The sequence below is a fragment of the Pseudophryne corroboree genome, chromosome 10 (assembly GCF_028390025.1).
Source record: "Pseudophryne corroboree isolate aPseCor3 chromosome 10, aPseCor3.hap2, whole genome shotgun sequence".
NCBI lineage: Eukaryota > Metazoa > Chordata > Amphibia > Anura > Myobatrachidae > Pseudophryne > Pseudophryne corroboree.
In genome coordinates, this window is record NC_086453.1 from 284,313,134 (window position 1) to 284,338,838 (window position 25,705).

Sequence of the window (25,705 nt, forward strand, 5' to 3'; positions counted from 1 at the left end):
GGCTTCTGAACCAAAAACAGGTTGGAGTAAAAACCCTGTCCTCGTTGTGCAGGGGGTACTGGAATGACTACTCCTGACTGAAGCAATTTCTGAACAGCTTCTTGCAAGGCCCTTGCTTTCTCCTCCACCCGAGACGGGCTGTGCAGAAGAACCTTCAAGGAGGATACTTCTTGAAGGGGAAAACATAACCTAGAGATACCGCTTCTTGCACCCAGGCCGGCCCCCTACCCTGGGGTCCCCCAGGGGGAGGCCCGCACCATCAGGCTGATGGCTTATCTTCTGGTTTGGAAGCTGGTAGCCCAATGCTTCTTTGACTTACCAAACTTATTGTATTGGGGCTGCTTACGATCACTTTTTCCCTTCGCTTTTCCTTGCGACAGAAAGGGCCGAAAAACTGGACCCTTAGGTTTAGGATTATAAGTGGAAGGAAACTTGACCTTCTTGGAGTCTGCTTCTGACTCCAGAATATCTGTCAATTCTTTACCAAAAAGAATATTTCCAGCAAAAGGCAAAGATTCCAAAACCTTTATGGATTCTGAATCAGCTTTCCACGTACGTAACCAAAGTGCTCTGCGAGCAGCTATTGTTGAGGCTGATGCCCTAGAAGCAATAGTACCCATGTCTATTGCCGCTTCTACCAAGAATACTGCAGCCTGTTTAATATAAGCTATATAGGATTTTTAGAAGCTGAGAAACCATCCTCTTCCAGTGCATCAGCCCAGGCAGCCACTGCCTTTGCCATCCAAGCTGAAGCCATGGCTGGCCTTATGACTGCCCCCAGGGTCGGACTGGCCCACAGGGGAACAGGGGAAACCACCGGTGGGCCCTACTGCCTGTGGACCCTCCTCCTCCTCTATGGATCAAGTACCAGACTATCCTAGTGCACTGGAGTTATGCATTATACATATGTTACATTATACTTCACAATAATTTGGTTTATTATATATTTACCAAGGGGCACAGTACATGTAATGGTTAGCCAAACCTCTGTGGTGGCTGGCCACGCCCCCACTGGAACCTGGCTACACCTTTAAGCGTGGCTCCCTACAGCAGCATTCCCCCGGTGGGCCCTTCATGCCCCAGTCCGACACTGACTGCCCCAGATAGAGAAAATATGGTTTTTAGAAAACCATCCACTCTCCTCTCTGTGACATCATTTAATGATGTTGAAGGTAGAGGCAATATAGATTTTCGCACTAATCGAATTACATGCGTATCTACTTTAGGAGCCACCTCCCTTTTTAAACAGTCCCCTGCTGGAAAAGTATAATTGGAATCCCACTTTTTGGAAATTCTATATTTTTTATTGGGTGTAGCCCAAGCCTCTTCCATGATTTCCGTCAGCTGATAAGACTGAGTTTCCAGGGTCAGAACTGTTTTGGGACATTTCAATACAGGTGCCTTGGTTTTTAACACAGGCTCTGCTGAATCCTCTAAGGATAGAATGGCCTTCATAGCTCTAATTCATTCAGCTATATCCACTGAGCTGAGATCCTCGTCCTCCTCTTTGTAAGCAGAAGTAGAGTAAATTGAATTTTCATCTTCCGATGAATCATCTTGTGTAGCCTGTGAAGGTGAAGGTTTACTTACCATCGGTTTATCAGCTTGTTTCCTATGAGAAGCTGCTGGCAGGGGCGGAACTCTGGGAGGTAGTGGAGTCGGCTGCCGCCGGGCTCCTGACCTCAAGGGGGCACATCTCCTCCACTGTCTCCCGCTGCATGACCCTGAAGATCGTTCACTGCGAGGAGCTTTCGTGTCACTGACACGGAAGCTGCCTCCTAGTATATACAGAGAGCTGGCTGTGGCTACAGCTAGTGGGAGCTCCAGAACGCAGCTCCTGCCAGGCCCTTCCAGAAGAGCTGGCCGAGTGATGCTCCCTGTTCTTCCGTTGGGCTGATAGCAGCAGGTAGGCACTGGCAGCACTTGCGTCAAGCTGCACTGTGTGTGTGTGTGTGTGTGGGGGGGGGGGGGTGTAGTTGGAAAGGGGAGGGGTGCTGGGGGGTCTTTAATAAATGTTGGCAGCACTGTTTTATGTGTGCATGTTTAAGTGAGGTGTGTGTGTGTGTGTGTGTGTGTGTGTGTGTGTGTGTGTGTGTGTGTGTGTGTAAGTGAAGGAAGCATGTGTTTGTTTTTGTTTGTGTGTGTTTTTAAGTGAAAGAGGCATGTGTGCGTGTAAGGGAGACGTGTGTGTGTGTGTGTGTGTGTGTGTGTGTGTGTGTGTGTGAGTGAGGCATATGTGTGTGTATGTGTGTGTGTAAGTGAAAGAGGCATGTTTGTGTGTTTAAGTGAAGGAAGCGTGTGTGTGAGTTTAAATGAAGGAGGCGTGTGTGTGTGAGTTTAAGTGAAAGAAGCATGTGTAAGTGAGGCGTTTGTGTAAGTGAGAGGTTTGTGTGTGAGAGGCGTGTGTGTAAGTGAGGATTGTGTGTGTTTAAGCGAAGGAGGTGTGTGTGTTTAAGTGAAGGAGGCATGTGTGTGTTTAAGCTAAGGAGGCGTGGGTAAGTAAGAGGTGGGAGTGTAAGTGAGAGGCGTGTGTGTGTTTAAGTGAAAGGCGTTTGTGTTTTTTATATATATATATACTGTATATCGGCACACCACTGCGCCAAAGCATCTACATTGTGACACGCTGTTGGGTGAGGGAGTACTGTAGCTGTGCTATAAAGGTATGCTGGTGTCTGTTTTATTGTGATGACTGACTGGGAGTGCCATCCACTTTGTATGTGTATCTATATTACTATTTGGAAAGGCACCTGAGCACGCTACTACTGTTCAACATGAGTGCCGGATAGCTACATATGCAGGTGTGTGTGTGTGTGTGTGTGTGTGTGTGTGTGTGTGTGTGTGTGTGTGTGTGTGTGTGTATACACAGTATGTAGGGGGGGGGGGGTACCAACATTTATCATGCCTCTGGGCGACTGGGGTGAACTTACGCCACTGGCTGCTGGGGGAAATGATATTCCGTAGGTAGGGAGCTGCATGTATGGGTTAATAGTGTACCCCATTCCTGGTAAAGATACTGTAGGAATTACCCGTTCAGCTATACTGGACAAGGTCTGTGCAAACATAGCCCAAGGTGGATCCATCTGTACCTGACATTACACTGGAGTCTGCCTTGTATTTTGGTGAAAAGCAAAACAATTTGCACCTAAACCATCCTGAACCAGATCATGAGAGGATAATACAGTTTTGCAAGACAAACATGATATGAGTGTGGTGTTACTGTAAGTGTACCTTCGTCACTTTTTCCGCTCTTAGACATGATAAATAATCAGCACTTTCACAGTGTACTACACAATTTGTGACTGTAATCACTTTAACCTTCTAAAGTGATATCAATCTGACCCAACCCATGCACCGGCATTGAGGATCAGAAGAAACAACTGACAAACATATATTAAAGTCAGCAATCACACTAGCAGTCAGTCACATGTTATATATTAGACATATGAGTACATTATCAACTACAAACACATTTTAAAGTATGTAGGAGTACATATTACTGAATCCTGTTTTACACAGATCCAACGTATTCAGACGCATTGCAAAGAAAACCACAGTAAATGTACACAGACTCATAAGCAATAGGCACTTAACTATTTATACTGAACAAGTAGATAGAAATTTAGTGCTGTATAGCCCGTACTCAGTAGAGTGTGATACAGGGAGACTCACCTCACTTCCAGGATCGATCAATACGTTAGCAAATGCTGAGTGGATCCAGACACTACTAGTGTACACTGTTGCTCCGGGAAACTATAGTGAACACAGATGCACCGGTCACACAGCCCATGCTGCGACCGGGTCTCCTTGCGGTAGCGCTTAGTGAACATAGACGCAGAGGCCTTTTCTGCGATCGAGTCCCCTTGTGGTAGCGTCTGGGACAGAAGCGAGGAAACAGTTCATGGCGGGAGACTCGGCGGAAACTGGTCATGAACCGGCGGGGAGGGGCGACCAGGAGAGCGTCTAACTCCCCCTGCTGACATCAACCCTAGGGATCGAGGCCTCATATTATTCCTGGTGCCTAAGATCCCTAAGGCCTAGCGCTGGTGCACCCGCGGTGGCAGCCGCATCAGCTACTGTTTGGTAGTCTCCTCCCAATACAGTGCGGCTGTGTCCATATTCCATCTACTAAGCGGAATCGATGCCTTACCTTCTCTCCGTGCTCCGGCCACAGCCTGGTAACATCTGCTGGACCTGCTAGTATATCCGACACAGACGCCCGCCGAAACAGCACTGTACTCGTGTGTAAGCGTTGTCGCGGCCTGGCGGAGAGTAGTTGGAGTGACTCTTTCTAAGCGTATAAGACGCTGTTTAGAAAAGATCACTCAAAAACTTAGTAAGACTAAAAAATAACATACGAAAGCTTAGGGCTGCTAAAAGGAACAGCAGACCTCTGACCATGGTCCGGCTCCTGCAGCACCAAACAAAAAACTGATTTGCCTGAGCCAGTGGGCGGGGATATATGGATATACGGGCCGTTGCATCCTGGGAGGCCTGAAAGCTTTTGATCGTTTTGGTGCCAATCCACTGTCGCTCCATCATATCCCATTGTTATCCTGTGTATAACCTGTGGACCCTGCCGTAGAAAACATTATTTTAACTGAACCATTAGTTTTAATTGCTTAAACAGTGCATTGTGAAGCAATGATTGATACTGATATGCAACACTTATCTCACAACAGTAGAAGTCTACAGTCTATAAAATACCCCTGTGTAACACTAGTTGTTGTCATTGTTAAAATCTGATTAGCCCCATTGCATTCCCACAGACAGCAGCAGCAGATAATATGAATGAGTCATCATCATTTCTTTATGCCTCTATTCATCTATTTATCCAAAACTTCCCACCTATGTGTTTGTGATTATCTGTGTTGAATTGATGAATGACTGGCCGTCACCAGTGGCACATAGACAAGTGACCTAAAAAAAAATAATAAAAAAACAAGCAACCGTCAAAAACAAAAAAACACAAGTCCAATTCCTCTTGTTATAACCTGAATTGGCGACTCTGGTGGCTGATGCTTCTACTCTTCCTCCCTCTCTTCCTGGATTGGCCAGTTGGTGACGTCATTGTCATGAGTGGACGAAGGAGCACTGCTGCAACACTTGCAAGGTAAGACTCTCCTGCTGAGAACTCCGGCCACTAGACCTGCTGCCTATGGGGGTTATTCAGAGTTGCTAGCAAAACAAAGTTTTGCAAAAGTTAGCAATTGAGTAAAAACCATGGGGGTAATTCCAAGTTGATCGCAGCAGGATTTTTGTTAGCAATTGGGCAAAACCATGTGCACTGCAGGGGAGGCAGATATAACATGTGCAGAAAGAGTTAGATTTGGGTGTGGTGTTTTCAATCTGCAATCTAATTTGCAGTGTAAAAATAAAGCAGCCAGTATTTACCCTGCACAGAAATAAAATAACCCACCCAAATCTAACTCTCTCTGCACATGTTATTTCTACCTCCCCTGCAGTGCACATGGTTTTGCCCAATTGCTATCAAAAATCCTATTGCGATCAACTTGGAATTACCACCCATGTTGTACTGCAGGTGGAGCAGATGTAACATGTGTACAGAGATTTAGGTTTGGCGTGGGACCTTCTCCAGGGCAAGCTTGTCCAAGTCCAGTCCAACAACGTCACTATGGTAGCCTACCTTAATCATCAGGGGGTCACACACAGTTTGTTGTTGATGAGGGAGGTGGCGCAAATTTTCAGATGGGTCGAACATCATCTTCCAACCATCTTGGCGGTGTTCATCCCGGCCATCCTTAACTGGAAGGTGGACTTCCTCAGCCGTCACAACGTACACGCCGGAGAGTGGGCTCTACAACCAGAAGTCTTCCAGCTCCTGGTGGACAAATGGGGCCTACCGGACGTGGGCCTCATGACACATCCACAAAGTTCCTGTATATGGGTCCAGGACCAGAGACCCTGAAGCAGCCTTCGTGGATGCTCTGGCAGTAAAGTGGACCTTCCATCTGGTGTACCTCTTCCCTTCGGTCTCCCTCCTTTTCAGGGTTCTGTGCAAGTTCAAGCAGGAAGGAGGCACTGTGCTGTTTATAGCACCAGCATGGCCCAGGCGCCATTGGTTCACCTATCTACAGAGTCTCTCCATATATGCTCCTTTTCCACTTCTATAGTCAAAAGGTACCTGTCAGATACCTGTTATATCAAGGGCCCTGTCTGCACCCAGGCCTAGCTCATCTGTCTTTGACAGCATGGCTCTTGAGTCATCCCTTCTAAGATCCAAGGGGTTCTCCTCTCGGTGGTTCAGACGATGCTCCAAGTGCAGAAGCCTGCCTCAGGCCACATCTACTACAGAGTTTGGCACGCTTACTTTCAGTCGTGTTCTTACAAACGCTATGACGCTCTGGTTTTTAGAGTTTCCAGGGTGCTTGCCTTTATCCAAGTTGGGTTAGATCTTGGCCTCCGCCCTGGCATCCCTTAAAGTGCACAACATCTCTGCTCTGTCCACCTGGTTCCAGCAAATAATCAATCCCCTGCTTGATGTTTGAATGTTTCTTCAGGGAGGCCTTCGCATTCAACCTCCCTTCATCCCTCCGGTGGCTTTGTGGGATTTGGCTTTGCTTCTCCAGGCTCTACAGGTGCCCCTGTTTGAACTTCTGGACTCAGTGGACCTCAAATGGCTGATTGCAAAAATACTTTTCCTTCTGGCTATTGACTCTGCCTGGAAGATATCGGATTTAATGGCACTCTCCTGTCCCTCTCCCTTTCTGATCTTTCATCCAGACAGGGCTGTTCTATGTACCTGGGGCAGCTGCCTCTCCAAGTTGGTATCCAGATTCCATATAAACGAAAAAATGATAGTTCCGGCCTTTCAAATCCCTGGACCTTTTAGCAGGGGAAGGCTCCTTGGATGTGGTCTGTGCTCTTTGGGTTTACGTGGATCATACCAGCTCCACCAGGAAAATGGATTCCCTCTTTGTCCTATATGCGCTCCACAAGAGGGGCTGGCCAGCTAACAACCAGACTCTGTCTTTGGGATATCCCCAATGTCTCCCTGTGGATCCTTATGGACCCTGAAGAAGAAAATAAGAGTTATGGGTAAGACTTACCCTTGTTAACTATTTTCCTTCAAGGTTCATAGGATCCATGGGGCTCCCACCCTAACGCACGTGGCTTCTATGGGTTTTCGTCTTGATCACTAGTTCCCTTCTCTATGGTGTGTGTTTCTTGTGTGTACCAGTCTTCCTACTCTGCTTTCCAGCCTTGGGCTTGTTCACAAAACTGGCTAGCCTTGGCTGGGAGTGGGGTATAGGGGAGGAGGGACCAGAGCATCCTGGGACTACAAAAGCTTTGTTTGGTGCCCGATACTCTCCAATCACTTACACCCCAATGTCTTCCCTGTGGATCCTATGGACCTCGAAGAAAATGAGATAACAAGTATAAGACGTACTATGGGGTATATTCAACAAGAGTCGGATCCTTTCCGACATGCATTTGTGGGAATGGATCCCTAGTGGGCCAAATCCGACTGTCGGATTTGGCCGCTGCTGCTGCTCACCTCCCCTGTCTCCGGCGCCGTTCCACTCAACCCCGGCACCGCTCCCCTCACCTGCGTCACTCGCTTCACCCCAGCGCCGCTCCCCTCACCAACGCCGCTTGCTTCACCCCAGCGCCTCTCGCTTCACCCCGGTGCCACTCCCCTCAGGGTGGATGAAGGAGGCGGCGGCAATGTCAATCCGACTTTTTACAATTGGGGAATGTGACACCATTCCACGTCAGTTTATGATGAGATAACCCAGCGCGCAGATTTCCTGTAGGTTATTCTCCTTAACCACTTGCCTGCATGGTCGCACAGGATGCGACCAGTCAGATAAACAGTGCTAGCAGCGGCAGGGAAGGGAAACTTCCCTCTGAGCTGTTCCGGTCCCTCTGCCACCCTGCACCCTCCCCACAGGGTTGCTGTGCTGCTGATCGGTCAGCACAGCGGGATATCTCTCCCCCCCCCACCAGCTGCAGATAATAGCAGTCGCTGGGAAAGTGTAAAACTGACCCCCCCTCCCCACCCCATCCCCTAAGCCTTCCCTGTGTACCTGCGGGCTGTCCGGTCTCTAAAAGGTAAAATTGCGATGGTCATGATGTTACCGATGTTCCCGACCGATGTTTCAATGTTTGGAAAAAAATTTTTTAACTAAAATCATTTTGCATAGGGTTAAACTCATGGTCTTCACCTAATTCACTCAAAAAAACAAAAAACATAAAGACAATTTCTGGTTTTGGGGGAATAATAGGATTTTAATCACCCACCGGTAAATCCTTTTCTCATAGTCCATAAGGGATATTGAAGAATGTATACAATGGGTATAGACAGGGTCCAAAGGAGCCAGTGCACTTTAAATTTCTTCAACTGGGTGTGCTGGCTCCTCCCCTCTATGCCCCCTCCCACAGGCAGTTATAGGAAAAAACGTGCCCGAAGGAGAGTGGTGAAATTTACATACCAGCACACCACTAACATATAACAACCAGCAACGGCTGGTAACAACAAGAGCAACAGCTGAACAGGTAACCACAGAACAAGAACCTGCAGAAAAGTCAACGCACTGAGGCGGGTGTCCAATATTCCTTATGGACTACGAGAAAAGGATTTACCAGTAGATAATTAAAATCCTATTTTCTCTAGCACCCATAAAGTATATTGGGGAATCTAGTACACTGGGGACATCCCAAAGCTTCCAGAACGGGCGGAAACGTACGGAGACTGCTGCAGCACCGCCTGCCCAAACTGGGTATCCTCTTTGGCCAGGGTATCAAACTTGCAGAACTTAACAAAAGTGTTCTTCCCCGACCAGGTAGCAGCTCGGCATAGTTGGAAGGCTGAGACTCCACGGGCAGCCGCCCAGGAAGAACCCACTGATCTCCTAGAGTTGGCATTCAGAGACTTAGGAACAGGTAAGGCTGCCGACACATATGCCTGTTGGATAGCAAGCCTAATCCAATGAGCAATGGACTGCTTTGAAGCAGGACAACCCTTTTTCTGTGCATCATAGAGCACGAACAAAGAATCCGTCTTTCTGATCAGAGCCGTTCTCTTGACATAGATCTTCAAGGCTCGCACAACATCCAATGCCTCTGGAGGAGCAGAAGCGTCAGAACTGGACGGAATCACAATAGGCTGATTCAAGTGAAACGCAGAGAACCTTCGGCAGGAACTGCTGCCTAGTCCGGAGCTCCGCTCTGTCACCGTAAATTACCAAGTATGGACTTTTACACGACAAGGCCCCCAATTCCGAGACACATCGAGCAGAAGCCAGGGCCAGTAACATCACCGTCTTCCACGTGAGGTACATGTCTTCTACAGTTATCAGAGGTTCAAACCAGGAGGACTGTAGAAAGTCCAACACATCATTCAGATCCCAGGGTGCCGTAGGCGGCACAAAAGGAGGTTGGATTTGGAGTACCCCTTGCAAGAAGGTCTGAACTTCTGGCAACACTGCCAATGTCTTCTGGAAGAAAACAGAGAAATCTGGACTTTAATGGAACCCAGACGTAAGCCCTTATCCACACCAGCCTGCAGGAAATGTAAGAAACGTCCCAAGTGAAACTTAGCAGGCAGATACGTGCGTTCCTCGCACCAAGAGACATATCTCCTCCAGATAAAAATAATAGTGTTTTGACGTCACAGGTTTCCTGGCCTGAACCATGGTAGCAGTAACCTTTTTGGAAAGGCCCTTGTGAGATAGAATGTTCCGCTCAACCTCCATGCCATCAAACGGAGTCCGGGTAGACCAACGTTCCTTGTTGAAGAAGATCTCTTCTTAGCGGTAGAGGCCAAAAGGTTTTCGACGGAACTGGGCCAGAAGATACGCGTACCCCGCCCTCTGAGGTCAATCCGGGGCAATTAGTATTGCCTGGACTCCCAGATTTCTGATGCGCTTGAGCACCCTGGGGAGTAACGGAATCGGAGGAAACAGCTAGACCAGCCCGTAAGGCCAAGGCGACATCAATGCATACACTACCCTCGCCTGAGGGTCCCTGGTTCGTGAGCAATACCATGGAAGTTTCTTGTTGAGACAAGAAGCCATCATGTCGATTTTCAGGCAGCACCAACGCTTGATGACCTGCTGGAACACCTGCTGGTGGAGTCACCACTCCCCCGGGTGGAGATCGTGACGACTCAGGAAGTCCGCTTCCCAGTTGTCTACACCCGTAATGAAGATTGCCAACATTGCTCTTGCATTTCTTTCTGCCCAGAGGAGTATCTTTGATTCCTCTCGCATGCAGGCTCTGCTTTTTGTCCCTCCTTGTCGATTGATATACGCCACTGCTGTGCCGGAGTCCGTCTGTACCTGGATCGTGTGATCCTTGAGCAGAGGAGAGGCCTGAAGCAGAGCATTGTAGATCGCCTGAAGTTCCAGAATCTTGATTAAAAGGAGGCTTTCATGGGCTGACCACCTGCCCTGGAACTGCGCCCCTTGGGTGACAGCTCCCCATCCTCATAGACTTGCATCTGTCACGAGGAGGGTCCAATCCTGAATTTCCGAAACTCCGGCCCCCCAGTAGATTGGAGGACTGCAGCCACCACAGGAGGGAAATCCTGGCCTGAGGCGACAGCTGTATCATCCGGTGCATCTGAAGATGTGAACCGGACCATTTGCTCAGGAGATCCAGCTGAAAAGTTCTGGCATGAAACCTGCCATATTGGATCACCTTGTATGAGGCGACCATCTTCCCCAACAATCTTATGCAAAGATGGATGGACAATCGAGCAGGTCAGAGTACCATGCGGACCATCTCCTGAAGTGTTCTCGCCTTGTCCTCTGGTAGGAACACCTTCTGGGCCACAGTATCCATCAACATCCCCAGGAACAGAAGCCGCTGAATCAGCTCCCAGTGGGACTACTGAAAGTTGAGGATCCATCCGTGGCGTGACGGAAGTTGGATAGTGCGGTTGATATGGAGCAACAAAAGCTCCCTGGATCTTGCTTTGATCAGAAGGTCGTCCAGGTAAGGAACAATGTTGACTCCCTGGACCCGGAGCTGGAACATCATCTCCGCCATCACCTTTGTGAACACCCTCGGAGCTGTGGAAAGGCCAAAGGGCAGTGATTGGAATTGGAAGGGATTGTCCAGCAGTGCAAACCGCAGATACACCTGATGAGGCTGCCAAATTGGAATATGGAGGTAGGCATCCTTGATATCCAAGGAGAATGGACTTGCCTCTGGTGCCTCTAGTTGCACTTGAGGCACCTATGGCCTTAGATCGAAATCTGTGAGAACGAAAGGACTGGAGAGATGGCCCCGGTTAGGAGCGTCTCGCTGGTGGGGCCCCTGAGGGGAGAAACATGGATTTCCCAGCCATAACTTTGGAAACCCAGGTATCCAATTCAACCCCAAGGAGCCATTCCCCAGAAAAGGGGAGGGATTCCACACTATGTTTGGATTCTGCGTCCGCAATCCACTGACGCAACCACAAGGCTCTGCGCGCCGACACTGCCATGGCAGAAATCCTAGCATTAATGTTTCCCATCTCCTTGAGCGAATCACAGAGGACACGTGTAGTGTCCTGAATGTGTTTTAGGCGGGTCACCATAGTGACCAAGGGCATATCCCCAAGATGACCCCCTGAATTTGAGTGGCCCAGGAATGAATGGCATGGGTCATTCAGCAACCCGCAATGACCGGCTTTGTGATACACCTGCTGCCATGTAAATAGATTTGAGTGGTCTCTATTTTCCTATCTATCTATCCATCCTATGGTAAAGAAGCCCGGGGCAGGCAGCGCCGCCTTTGTAGACAGTCAAGAGACTGATACATCAACGCCTGGGGAATCCTCCCAAAATTTCCTACCTTCAGGAGCAAATGGGAAAGTGCGCAAAAAGTTTTTGGACACTTGGAATAGTTTGGATTTTTCCAGGCCAGCTTGAATAGGTCATCTAACTCTGTAGTATCAGGGAAAATGACATTAGGCTTGATTTGTACAAAGAAAAACGACTGCTGTGACGCAGCTTCCTCTAGAGGGAGCTTTAACACTTCCAGTATAGCCAGAATTAGGGGTTCAATACACTGAGCAGAATCAGGATCTCCACTAACGGGGTCAAAGTCCTCCCCATCCTCACCTGTATCAGAGAGTAGTGCAGTTGAACCACGCTTGTGGTCCTGCATGAGGAGGGGGTCTGTGCCGCATCTGCCCTAGCAGCTAAATCTGCAACAGTTTGTTGTAGTAGCTGAGTGTTCTGTACATTAGCAGTGAGCTGGGATGACATATCTGACATCATAGTTTTAAGAGACCCTAGCCAGTGGGGCTCTGGGCCCTCTCCCCCAGCCCCTTCCCTGATTTGTGAAGATTGGCTACATTGTTCACATGAAACAGAATCAGATGATAATGGAGAGAATCTGGTGTGGCATACATTGCACAGCTTGTGTTTACCCATGTTTCACAGTAAGCACAATAACATACACAGAATATTGCAAGCCTGCCCTTCTGTATGTGAGATGAGACACACAGAGAGGACACCAGCACACCCTTAGCTGTACAGCCCCAGTGAGGCTGTAAGCTAACTATATCACAGTAAACACTAACAAATTATGTCCTGTAGAGGACCCAGATAGTGTACAATGGGGGTAATTCTGAGTTGATCGCAGCAGGAACTTTGTTAGCAGTTGGGCAAAACCATGTGCACTGCAGGGGAGGCAGATATAACATGTGCAGAGAGAGTTAGATTTGGGTGGGGTGTGTTCAATCTGCAATCTAATTTGCAGTGTAAAAATAAAGCAGCCAGTATTTACCCTGCACAGAAACAAAATAACCCACCCAATTCTAACTCTTTCTGCACGTTATATCTGCCTTCCCTGCAGTGCACATGGTTTTGCCCAACTGCTAACAAAATTCCTGCTGCGATCAACTTGGAATTACCCCCAATAGCGGCTCTCCCCCTTTGCTACACCCTGTATCAGATATCCAGCGTGGCTGAGGAGTCATGAAGCGGTGTGTGCTGTGGATGACTGCAGCAAGCAGAGGAAGGCGCCAAAATGCCTCTGGTCCCGCTCTGAGGAAGCTCCGCCCCCTCCAATGGTGCCGAAGCTATAGTGATATATTATACTGGCAAAGTTTCCTTTCAGCTTAAAAACATCACAAGAGGTGCTAGTTAAAGCGTTTTTGTGCCAGTCTACACAGGGGATCTTAGCGGTACTCCCCCGGGAGGGTCCCATAGCTGCACCCATGTTCAGCCGCACAGTGAGCCAGGGGAACCCCCTAGTGGGGCGCCCGGTTAGTACTCACCACAGATGTCACCTTCAGGCAATGTTAGGGGTGTGCAGCGTGCTGCGGCTGTGAGAGCCAAGGCGCAGTGCCCCGCTGAACAACAACCCCTCAGGACGGTGGTCCTGCAGCAGGGAATTGGCTCTGCACCTCGTAAGGCCGGTGACTGTCCCACCCCTAACTCCCACGGTGCAGGTATGCTGTTGCCCAAACAGCATACCGAAAATAACAAACGTTAAAAAAAAAATTGATGAACTGGAGCTCAGAGATGTGCATCCTCTCCTGAGGGCACTTTTTCATAAACTACCTGTGGCATGGGGCATAGAGGGGAGGAGCCAGCACACCCAGTTGAAGACATTTAAAGTGCACTGCCTCCTCTGGACCCCATCTATACCCATCGTACTAGATTCCTCAATATCCCTTATGGATGCTAGAGAAACATTGTCAATTAAGTGGTTAAGAATCACAGTTTTGACAGGACTCCTGACTCTGAAAGATGAGGATTGAGCAGATGTGGCTTGGGTACTGTGTTGTTCAATCGGAAAGGTTGAGACATAAGCTGGTATGTAAAGCTTAGTCACCCATTCACACTATACATGATTGACTAAGCCATTTTATGGAGTGAACCAATATTCCTGAGAGTCAGTCAACCAGGTCACATGTGCCTCAGTTACAGTGCATCCAGAAAGTATTCACAGCACTTCACTTTTTGTTATGTTACAGCCTTATTCCAAAATGGAATAAATTCATTTTTTCCCTCAAAATTCTACACACAATACCCCATAATCACAACATGAAAAAAGTGTTTGAGATTTTTGCAAATTTATTAAAAATAAAAAACTAAATCACATGTACATAAGTATTCACAGCCTTTGCTCAATACTTTGTTGATGCACCTTTGTCAGCAATTACAGCCTCAAGTCTTTTTGAATATGATGCCACAAGCTTGGCACACCTATCTTTGGACAGTTTCGCACATTACTCTTTGCAGCACCTCTCAAGATCCATCGTGTTGGATTGGAAGCGTCGGTGCACAGCCATTTTCAGATCTCTCCAGAGATGTTCAATAGGATTAAAGTCTGAGCTCTGCCTGGGCCACTCAATGACATTCACAGAGTTGTCCTGAAGCCACTCCTTTGATATCTTGGCTGTGTGCTTAGGGTGGTTTTCTGGCTGAAAGATGAACCGTCACCCAGTCTGAGGTCAAGAGCGCTGCGGAGCAGGTTTTCATCCAGGATGTCTCTGTACATTGCTGCATTCATATTTCCCTCTATCCTGACTAGTCTCCCAGTTCCTGTCGCTGAAAAACATCCCCACAGCATGATGCTGCCACCACCACCATGCTTCACTGTAGGGATGGTATTGGCCTGGTGATGAGTGGTGCCTGGTTTCCTCCAAACATGACACCTGACATTCACGCCAAAGAGTTCAATCTTTGTCTCATCAGACCAGAGTATTTTGTTTCCATGGTATGAGAGTCCTTCATGAGCATTTTGGCAAACTCCAGGCGGGCTGCCATGTGCTTTTTACTAAGGAGTGGCTTCCGTCTGGCCACTCTACCATACAGGCCTGATCGGTAGATTGCTGCAGAGATGGTTGTCCTTCTGGAAGGTTCTCCTCTTTCAGCAGATGAATGCTGTAGCTCTGATAGAATAAACATCGGGTTCTTGGTCACCTCCCTGACTAGGGCCCTTCTCCCCCGATCGCTCAGTTTAGACGGCCAGCCAGCTCTAGGAAGAGTCCTGGTGGTTTACGAACTTCTTCCATTTATGGATAATGGAGGCCACTGTGCTCAATGGGACCTACAAAGCAGCAGATATTTTTCTATACCTCGAGACAATCCTGTCTCGGAGGTCTACAGACAATTCCTTTGACTACATGCTTGGTTTGTGCTCAGGCATGCACTGTCAAGTGTGGGACCTTATATAGACAGGTGAGTGCCTTTCCAAATCATGTCCAATCACCTGAATTTACTGCAGGTGGACTCCAATTAAGCTGTAGGAACGTCTCAAGGATGATCAGTGGAAACAGGATGCACCTGAGCTCAATTTTGAGCTTCACGGCAAAGGCTGTGAATACTTATGTACATGTGATTTTAGTTTTTTATTTTTAATAAATTTGCAAAAATCTCATTATGTGTGTGTAGAATTTTGAGGGAAAAAATGAATTTATTCCATTTTGGAATAAGGCTGTAACATAATACAGAGTGGAAAAAGTGAAGCACTATGAATACTTTCTGGATGCACTGTATGCTACGGATAGTTTCCATTCAGGCCACAAAATGGATGAAGTCATGAACTGCAATAACCTGGTAAAACCGGATACATGTCCATAGTGTGGAGGTATCTGAGCTGCTATGACAGCACTGTGCTTGAATTCACAACCTCTCCCAACATAGGGGCTGACTGCAGAGATGTAAGGGAGCTCGGCCATATTTAGTGAGGTATAAACAAATCAGTAATTTCATGTATATTAATCAGCTCGATAATAAAATGTCTTTATTTATGCTATTTGAGGAACACGTCCCTTTCTCTATAATTAACACAGATTATCTTGTACAAGGGCCACATGAGCAGTAAACAATGCTCTAGAACTGGATAACCAGGCCTGGCAAGTGACAAAGCTAAGCAGATGATGTCATTATCAGATATCTCAAATATTCCAATGTATTAATGAGTAATAGAGGAAGCCGGAAGTCATATCGGATAGAATAAGCAAAATAAAAATTTTACTTCTCTTACAAATAGATAGCAACTTGCCACCAAGAGATCAGAACTTATATCAAATATTTTCAGATAATTTCAGGGGGAGATTTTCTAAGCAGCGAATAGAGTAGAGAGGTGAGCCAGTAGAAAGTTGCCCATAGCAACCAGTCAGCTGGTCTATGTAATTTTATAGTATGCAAATTATAAACGTTACTTCAATGCTGATTGGTTGCCATGGGCAACTTCTCCACTCTTTTTACTGCTTAGTACATCTCCCCCATTAGCCTTTTATGGAAGGAAAATAGAAACCATCATAAAATATACATAAAATCTACAGTACGTCTATAATATGAGCATTCTACACACGGAGTAATACACGATTTCATTACAAGCGGGTATTTTACAAAGTTCAACAAAGTTCCAGTTTTCCACTCGCTCAAAGTGCTAAAACAATATAAATGGTCTTTTTAATGTTACACAGATTAGCGGCTTGTTTCTAAGCCACATACGGACACAAAAATATTGATGTCAAACATTACAGTATAATTCAAGCGTGCACCCAACTGGGCCAACTTTCAACTAGAACAGGCCTGGCCAACTGTGGATCTCCAGCTGTTGTCAAACTACATGTCCCAGCATCCCGTCATAGTTTTAGCATTCCCTAATAGTAAATCTGTGGCAGGGCATACTGGGACTTGTAGTTTTACAACAGCTGGAGAGCCACAGGTTGGCCAGGCCTGAACGAGGAAGACAAGAATACAGTCGAAATGAAACCACAGATCACCGTCAGGTGATGTGTGCCATATAATGTACATTAGGACCAGAATTACTGAATAACCTATCCTCCTAATTGGTGTTTGGTATTTGTTGCCAACCAGGAAATTACTTTCCCCAGAATACAGAAACATTAGGTACTCCCACCATGAATAAAGAGAGAACACGACAGTGCAGTAACACAACATGTTTTACAAAGATCTGAATGTCGACTGAAAAATGAGGGTAAATTATATTTGGCTTTCTAGCACTGAACCTAACAGGCTTGTATAAACATGCAATGGGATCAGATAGGATGGCTCGTTTTATAACAATACAGATTCAATCGCATCTTAAATCTGTGAGGTGTAACCAGGCTTCAACGATCTGACAATTTTATTAGACAGACAAAGCCAAAAATCATTTTTTTTAAACGACTTTCTTTTGTTCTATTACAACAGGCATGTCATTATACTCATTCAATATTAAGCAGTAAAACAATGGGGATCAGTACGAGATACCGCTGGACGGGATCCTGGCGGTCGGAATACAGACACCGGGATCCCGACCGGCACAATCCCGACAGGGGGGCAAGCACAACGCAGCCCCTTGCGGGCTCACTAATTTATTCTCCTTCTATGGGTGTCGTGGACACCCACAGAGGGAGAATATGTCGGGATTGTGCGGTCGGGATCCCGGTGTCGGTATTCCGACCTCCAGGATCCCGTCCAAAGGGATCTTGACCGCATCCCAAACAATGCAGCCATTTTGTCTCTGTCGATTTGGAACTGAAGAAATAAAACAAAAAAATTATACCAGTTGTGTTTTTCAATCACTTTCATTTTCCAAAAGACCCTTTAGAAAACTTAATAAAAAAAAAATTAGATAAGGCTATACAGTTGCCGTAACAAAACCATAATTACTGTATTTTACGGTAATGTGGCGTGTTACCATGGTCATCGCATAGCATTGTTTAAGGGAAACAAAGTGATGCAAATTACAACCGTGCTGCAACTGGTCAGACATTACGTTTGATCACTGTAGTGTTAACTAATGCACAGTAATATTTGTCTGGCTGCTTTCCAGTACCACAAGTCTGCATTGGGGATAAGACACACTGCATCTTACAGACTGTAATTATCAGACACAGGGAGAGGAGCTGGAGACCGTTCATTGCATAAGTGGTATAATGATCTGGAATTACCATTCGATAACTATGTGTGTTTATTGTATCATGTATTTTTACAAACCTGCATCTGTACATGTCCCTATTAACAAACAGGTGCTTAATCATTAGAGCCAACCCAAGAAACCAAAGTTCACAGAGATTGTTTTAACTGTGCCATCAGCAATATGGCCGATTATGCCACTGTAACACAAAGGAAGCATATAAGCCTTTGGTTCTCTAGGACAAGGCGGCTGTCCTGTGAGTGTGGGAACACAGTGATAGGTTCTCACGCAGCCAGCAATATAACTAAAAGAACAGTCTTCTCTGTACAATATAGAAGCTACAATGAGCTGTGTGGATGGGAGTGTCTGCGGCACAGGAGACTGGGGAATAGGCAGGTGTTGAACACCCTGCATAAGTGCAGTAAAGGCTGACAGAAGGCCAGCATTTTAATTGCCAAAATTGGGATTTTGACCTCTGGGGCACAGCTGTTCAGTGCCCTTACATTACATCCCCACTCAGAACACAGAAAAAAAGTAATAAAACTGAAGAGTCTGTGCAGAACAGTGTTTGGGCACATCAGTCCCGTCGCAGATTGTTCAGGCGCTCCTCCAAATCTGCGTCCGCATCAGCCAGTGCAGCGGTGGGCTCTCCCTTCTTTGCTCCAGCCACGCTGAGAGACCCTCCAGTAGAGGGCAGGTCTGCAAAACACAAGTCAGTCATCAGACTAGCATGCTACCATAACTACTGACAACAGAAGCACAAGGGGGTACATGGGGACTGCAAGATGGTAAAAGAAAACCGAAACATTTGTATTAAAAAAAGTCCAAATATATGCATCTGACAAGTCTTTTTAGAAAACGTGCACCAACACAGAGTTGCTTCAGTTGTGGTATGCTCAAAACCAGATTTTATACTCCACCAATACTCAATGCATCTGGCACAGGTATTTTTACCTTTTTAGATACAAATAAATATAATTGTTATTAACCACCGAGCGGTCAGAATACGGACTCCGGTTTATGCTCCATCGTCTTGGATCATCCGCTACTGCTGTTTATATCGGTACGACCGAGCGATCAGGTGCCTTGTGATTGGATTGGGGATCAGACTTGACTGACACTTCGCATTAAGGTGATTTTCCAGCACAGAAAGCCAGAAATGAGAGACTGTACATACACTAAAAACTAGCACAAAGCTCACTTATTACCAAGAGCAGCAAAGGAAAGGGAGCACAATGAAGAAGTAGTTACTGCGCTAAAATACAAGAGGTACAGACGATAAAGCATTGTAACTTGTTATTCTGCAATGGAACATCACATCCAGAGAGGTGAACCTGGGATACTTTACTGGCTGATATGTGCACATCGCCAGTAACGGAATCCCCCACCTCAACCTCCACGGAATGTAAAACATCTTAAGGTGTGTACACACGGTGAGATAAATCTGTAAGACTTTGACTATATAGTCAAAATCTTATGAAAAGTTAGTGCATATCTCAAGGTGTTCGGCAGCTTATGATACAGATTTGATCCCAATGCGCGCTCCCGTGGGGTCGGTATCGTAAGGCTAGGTAGACTGTGCAGGCAAGTCAATCTTGACTATCTAGTGTACTATTTAGTACAAAGTATAGTCAAAATTGGTACTTGGGGGGTCATTCCGAGTTGATCGCTAGCTGCATTTGTTCACAGCGCAGCGATCAGGCTAACAAAACGACAGTACTGCGCATGCGTATGCGGCACAATGCGCACGCGCAACGTACGGGCACAACGAACGATGTAGTTTTGCACAGGGTCAAGCGATGTATTTCAGTCGCACTGCTTGCCGCAGAGTGATTGACATGAAGTGGGCGTTTCTGGCTGGCAACTGACCATTTTCAGGGAGTGTGCGGAAAAACGCAGGCGTGCCAGGAAAAACGCAGGCGTGGCTGGGTGGGTCTGTGACGTCAAATCCGGAACTGAATAGTCTGAAGTGATCGCAAGCGCTGAGTAGGTTTGAAGCTACTCTGAAACTACACAGAAAAAAGTTTGTAGCCGCTCTGTGATACAACCGTTCGCACTTCTGCTAAGCTAAAATACACTCCCATTGGGAGGCGGCATAGCGTTTGCACGGCTGCTAAAAACTGCTAGCGAGCGATCAACTCGGAATGACCCCCATAGTCAAAATCGCACATTGACCAAGGGGTATATTCAATTGAAGTCGGATCCATTCCAACATTAATTTGTCGGAATGGATCCAACCTGGGCTATTTAGTGCAATCACAATTCAACTTTAAAAAAAGTCAAATTGAGACGCGGGAGCTGAGACAGGGGAGAGCCGCAGCAGACGGGGGAGAGCAGCTCTACAGCAGCGTAACCGGGGGATGTGTCACAGCCGCCGCTCACAGCATCATCCACCCAGCTCCAGCAGCAAGCGAGGTCTTGCTTGCTGGAGCCTGGTGTACGCTGCTGTGAGCGGCGGCTGTGACATCCTCCAGCTATGCTGCCTGCTGCTGTAGCGCTGCTCTCCCCCGTCTGCCTGCGGATCTCCCCCCCCCCCCCCTCCCCCCCGTCTCCGCTCCCGCATCACAGCCGCCGCTCACGGCAGCGTCCACCCGGATCCAGCAAGCCAAGTCTCGCTTGCTGGAGCCGGGTGGACACTGCTGTGAGCGGTGGCTGTGACACATCCTCCGGCGCTACTCTCTCCCGTCTCTGCTCCCGCATATCAATTCGACTTTTTTTAAAGTCGAATTGAGATGGTCGCAAAGGGGGCCGACACAAGCACGCGGATCGGCAGCTATTCTGTCGATCCATGTGCTTTTCGACAAGTCGAATTCCTCGACTTGTCGAATACTTAGGGGTTAGACTGAATAGGTCGGGACACCTTCAGACCTAAAAAAGTCGAAAACTGCTGTCTTTTTGATAGACGGCAGCTTTCGACTTCAACTGAATATACCCCAAAATCTCAAGCATAGATAGTCAAAATCCATTCTCTCTTTGCTATCTGGGCTTTGGGGGAGTTCAAGGGAAATCGCATAGTCAAAATCAGACATAGCAAGGATCTCACCGTGTGTACACACCTTTAGAATTAGTCACAATACTGGAAGATTTCCATTGTGATGGATGCCTTTTAACATTGGTGGTCATTCCGAGTTGTTCGCTCTGTAAATTTCTTCGCATCGCAGCGATTTTCCGCTTAGTGCGCATGCGCAATGTCCGCACTGCGACAAGTAAATTTGCTATGCAGTTAGGTATTTTACTCGCGGCATTACGAGGTATTTTCTTCGTTCTGGTGATCGTAATGTGATTGACAGGAAGTGGGTGTTTCTGGGCGGAAACAGGCCGTTTTATGGGTGTGTGCGGAAAAACGCTACCGTTTCTGGGAAAAACGCGGGAGTGGCTGAAGAAACGGAGGAGTGTCTGGGCGAACGCTGGGTGTGTTTGCGACGTCAAACCAGGAACGACAAGCACTGAACTGATCGCAGATGCCGAGTAAGTTTGGAGCTACTCAGAAACTGCTAAGAAGTGTCTATTCGCAATTTTGAGAATCTTTCGTTCGCAATTTTACTATGCTAAGATTCACTCCCAGTAGGCGGCGGCTTAGCGTGTGCAAAGCTGCTAAAAGCAGCTTGCGAGCGAACAACTCGGAATGACCCCCATTGAACCTTGTGGCCTGCATACAGAAGATAGACTACACTACGTTTTAGGTTTCTAAAATGCAAATATACCTTACTGTAGAAAGAACGGCTACTAATGTGGCCTGCAGCACCGTAGTTATCTGTAATGCCCACAGCTTATACTGTTGTACACACAGGAGCTTCCTGTTTCCTATTACTGGATCGCTACCTCTCACCATAATGAAACATCAGCTGGACACACAGTTAAACAAAGACTGGTTTACCCAGTCCCAGATGTGACAGGAACCTCACAGCCACTTCCTAAGGCGCTGCAATCAGGTCATACACACAGACTTCTTACCTGGTCAATATGACTGAGCAACACACACAGACACTCATCCACCCAGCTCATATACTCCCTCTGATCGCAGAGGGGATGGAGCAGCAAGAAGAGGCCAATTTCTAGTGAATACTCACTGGACAGCTCGTCAGTCAGATTTAGACCCAATTCATCCAGCACCTGGGACACCACAGCATCACTAGAGAGAAGAGGTCAGAGTCATTAACATAACATAGTGCAGACACATCTCTATAGCTCATCTCCCTCCAGAGGGCTGCACTAGAACAGAGAACAGGGGGAAGCTCAGGTGCTGACTGCAATGTCTGCTGTATGGGCTCATTATGAACAATGATCACACAGTGCAGATATCCAATGTATCCCATTTGTGCTGCCCAATGGATGGGAAAGATATACAATATATCCTAGGTGTACATACGTCTCCTCTTCATCATCTTCATCACCCATTGCATCATCGATGGCATCATTCATCATCTCCTCCTTCATATCCATAATTTCAGACTGTTTCTCAAACTCCATCATTATTTTCTGGATCTGGGGCAATTTCAGCTACAAGAAATACCAGGAAAAAAAGTGTAAATCAAAATTAGGAAAGGATCCCCTCACATAGATTAAAGGGATATAGCCTAGTTATATGTTGAAGATCCTAATAAATCACCACTGCACAAAAGCAAGAAGCAATACGACTCGGTGCTTAAAGAAACGGGTCATGGGAAAATACCTATGTGAGCCCAGAGGCTCATGGGAGATGCAGGCTCAGTAAGGGGGAGCAACACATGAATGACCTTATTATTCTGGTGGGATTATCCTTGAGAAATTGCATGTAGTACTCATTACACGTACTTAGAATCGGTATGCCTATACCGCTAGGATTCCAAGACACAAAATGTCTGACATGAAACCCAATGGAAACAGGCCCCTTACCTGTCTGTTCATTGTAGCCATTGCTTTGGTCACCCCTTTCATAGCCTGGGCCATAGAATTGTTAGACTTCAGTGTTTGGATCTTCAGGGACACAGCCTGGATGTTTGCCCGCATCAGTATGAACTTCTTAACATAGCGGCGGGTACGTACTAAATCCTTAGCCATGATTTTAACAGCATCCTAATATAGGGGAAAGGTAAAACAAATGTGTCATTAGAAACAGAGATATATTTGGGCAACATGCACATTTTATGAAAAGATAAATAGAGGGGTCCCTCGAGTAAATGGGGACTAATAAAATATATATATATATATATATATATATATATATATATATATATATATATATATATATATATATATATATATATATATATATATATATTTATTCGATAAATCAATCAGCGGCACTCAAAGACTGGAAACAGCGGTGAATAAAGTGCTAGTGCTTTTAATCCATGTAGGCAAAAATAAGTGGTCCAACGTTTCGGGGCGCGGACGCCCCTTTGTCAAGGTGAACAAATACTCTGTATTTGTTCACCTTGACAAAGGGGCGTCCGCGCCCCGAAACGTTGGACCACTTATTTTTGCCTACATGGATTAAAAGCACTAGCACTTTATTCACCGCTGTTTCCAGTCTTTGAGTGCCGCCATACACACGCCTCTATCAAAGTATAATAATGTAATTTCACCCCACTCCCCCATCCACAAGCTGACATGTTTAGTACAATGGGGTAGGCAGGAAGCATGGAACAGGGGGGTGGTAGTATGAGAGACGGCTGGGTTTGACAAAGAGGTGGATCTATATAAGTATATGTTAATAATAAATGTGATAAAGTAAAAGCAGAAAGTCTCCTACAAATGAGCAGAGCACATGTCTCTCATCCATGGCGAGTGCTGTGATTTCCCATTTTCAGACACTTAAACCCTCACCATTTGACCCTGTTTCGCCATTTTCTTGATGTCTCCGATAATTTTTTTCTCCTGTTGCTCAAGTTTCTGCCTCTCTCGATCGAGCTCCCTCATGGCCCGAGTGAGAGCGCGCTGGTTCTGGCGCAGCAGCTCCTCCGGGGTTTTCCGGCGGCCAAATAGAAAATCCATATTTGCTGATTAGATCTGTGGAGAGAATACATGAACAGGTTGTGAAGAGCACTGAAATCTTTAATGCAGAGGCCAGGATGATCTCACCGCCTGCGAATAGATGTGTGAGTGTAATTATATATGACAGCACTGTATTAATAACAGGAAAGTTGCCCAGGGCCCCCAGTGTAGCTGTATCACTGGTACATACATGAATGTTGGGTTTCTGTGTGGCATAATGTGAACTGGGGGCACTACAGTGTGTATAACACATCTCTGGTGCTGGGAGTCTGTACACATTATACATTTTTATAATATGGGAAACATATTTATTTTATTGATAAGAGTCCCCGTAAACCTTAAACCTGCCCTGGCTCTGGCATAACACACATCTACAGTCTCCCAACACTTGTTATTTCCCATATTTACTCATCACATACCGCCTGATGATAGAAACTCACACACCTAACAATAATAACCTCACACCATTATCAGCAACCATGTGTAAAATGAGATAAGGGCACACAGGGATGCACTGGCCACATACAGAGAAGGAAACACTCCTTTTAGAGGAGAAAGATGAGGACATCCCAAAAGCACAATGGGAAGGATTAAAAGAAAAAAGAAAGTTAATGTGAAGGGTAATCTATGTCCTAGACTAGAGTGCTGATAAGAGAAATAAACAGATGAGCATATAGAGGCTTACCAAACTATCCCTTTACACAAAGCGGGGCACTAAGGTTGTGTCTATGTTACCTTCGTGCTCAGGACCTGGAAGTGACAAAACGAGAGGGCAGGAGAGAACTTCCACCCTTACAGCACCTAAATGTCTGCTTCGTTCTCCGTCACACTTTACTATTCCAAATAGATTGTGACATGGACCCAGGGGGTTATGGGAAAGGTCCTCTCCACAAAGGCAAACTAGACACTACCGTAGCATTAATGACTTACACAGGTTCTGTGGCTGGCTGACCTATCGCCTTCATTTTACCTGGATTTAATCAGACCCAGAACCTGTGTAATTCATAAGTGTCCCAGTTTAAAGGGATAGTATGGTAAGACTACCTAAGAGTGTGAGTGTGTGTGTGTGTGTGTGTGTGTGTGTGTATGTGTGTATGTGTATATATATATATTTTACACACACATTATATTATCCAGACACATATATACATAATAAGCATCCCATCCTTCTCTCCTGGGGCGACTGGACCGGCACCACAGACAGTGAGGGCTCCTGTGTAGGGAAGGCTGGGATGGTCCCCTGCTCTGCACTCACCTGTGCCCGGGACAGTAGAACGGTGGTTGCTGCCTCTCCTCTTCCTCACTCTCTTCCTGGTTTGGCCAGTCGGTGACGTCACTGTCACGAGTGGACGTGGGAGCGCCGCTGCGCGATGTGATTTGCGAGGTGAGACTCTCCTGCCAGGGTAGCGTCTAGATTCTCTCCTCCTGCCAGCTCCTGGCACTAGGAGTACACTAATTTATACTTGTTGTACTCATCACACAGGTCAATGCCGAGTCTGCTATCTATATCTGCGAGCTGGAAATGGTCTCCGGGAAAATGGCCACCGCCAGACTGGCAGTCAGTTTTCTCTCTAGTGCTTACTCTGGTGGATTTATTATTGTTAGTCCTACTGTTTGTTTATACTTTCGCCTGAGTAACTCGGTTGCTGCAATTCCCCTGATCACCTCCTACATGCTAGAGACCTGTCCTTGTACCCATCATTTCTTATATTATACCTGGCACATAATGGTCTGTTTCTTGCTTTTGCCATTTATATTTTAAACTTGGTTAAATTAAATATTTAATATAAAAAAGTTAATAGAATCACATAAGGAAGAGCAGAAGATCAACGGTGTCCATGATGTGCTAGGCAAGGACTCCTGCTCTTGCGCCATGTAGCACTTGCAA

General features: G+C 46.5%; 1 protein-coding gene across 1 annotated transcript; it reads right to left on the reverse strand.

Annotated features, from left to right (window-relative positions):
- Window positions 1–15,694: 15,694 nt before the first annotated feature.
- On the reverse strand, window positions 15,695–25,258 carry CHMP2A (charged multivesicular body protein 2A). The gene is made up of 6 exons (XM_063943319.1): window positions 25,073–25,258; window positions 23,650–23,832; window positions 22,717–22,896; window positions 22,211–22,341; window positions 21,912–21,973; window positions 15,695–18,540 (listed from the first exon to the last, which is right to left on the reverse strand). Exons 2-6 carry the CDS (start codon window positions 23,815–23,817, stop codon window positions 18,419–18,421), a joined length of 663 nt encoding a protein of 220 aa, XP_063799389.1. The 5' UTR covers window positions 23,818–23,832; window positions 25,073–25,258; the 3' UTR covers window positions 15,695–18,418.
- Window positions 25,259–25,705: the final 447 nt, after the last annotated feature.

Excerpts from the sequence above, each read along its gene's own strand:
- CHMP2A (XM_063943319.1), bottom strand. The coding sequence starts at position 23,817 with ATGGATTTTCTATTTGGCCGCCGGAAAACCCCGGAGGAGCTGCTGCGC. Across the intron at positions 22,897-23,649 it reads TGGCGAAACAGGGTCAAATG|GATGCTGTTAAAATCATGGC; the intron begins GTGAGGGTTTAA and ends CCCCTATATTAG. Across the intron at positions 18,541-21,911 it reads TCTGACTGACGAGCTGTCCA|ACCTGCCCTCTACTGGAGGG; the intron begins GTGAGTATTCAC and ends TGTGTTTTGCAG.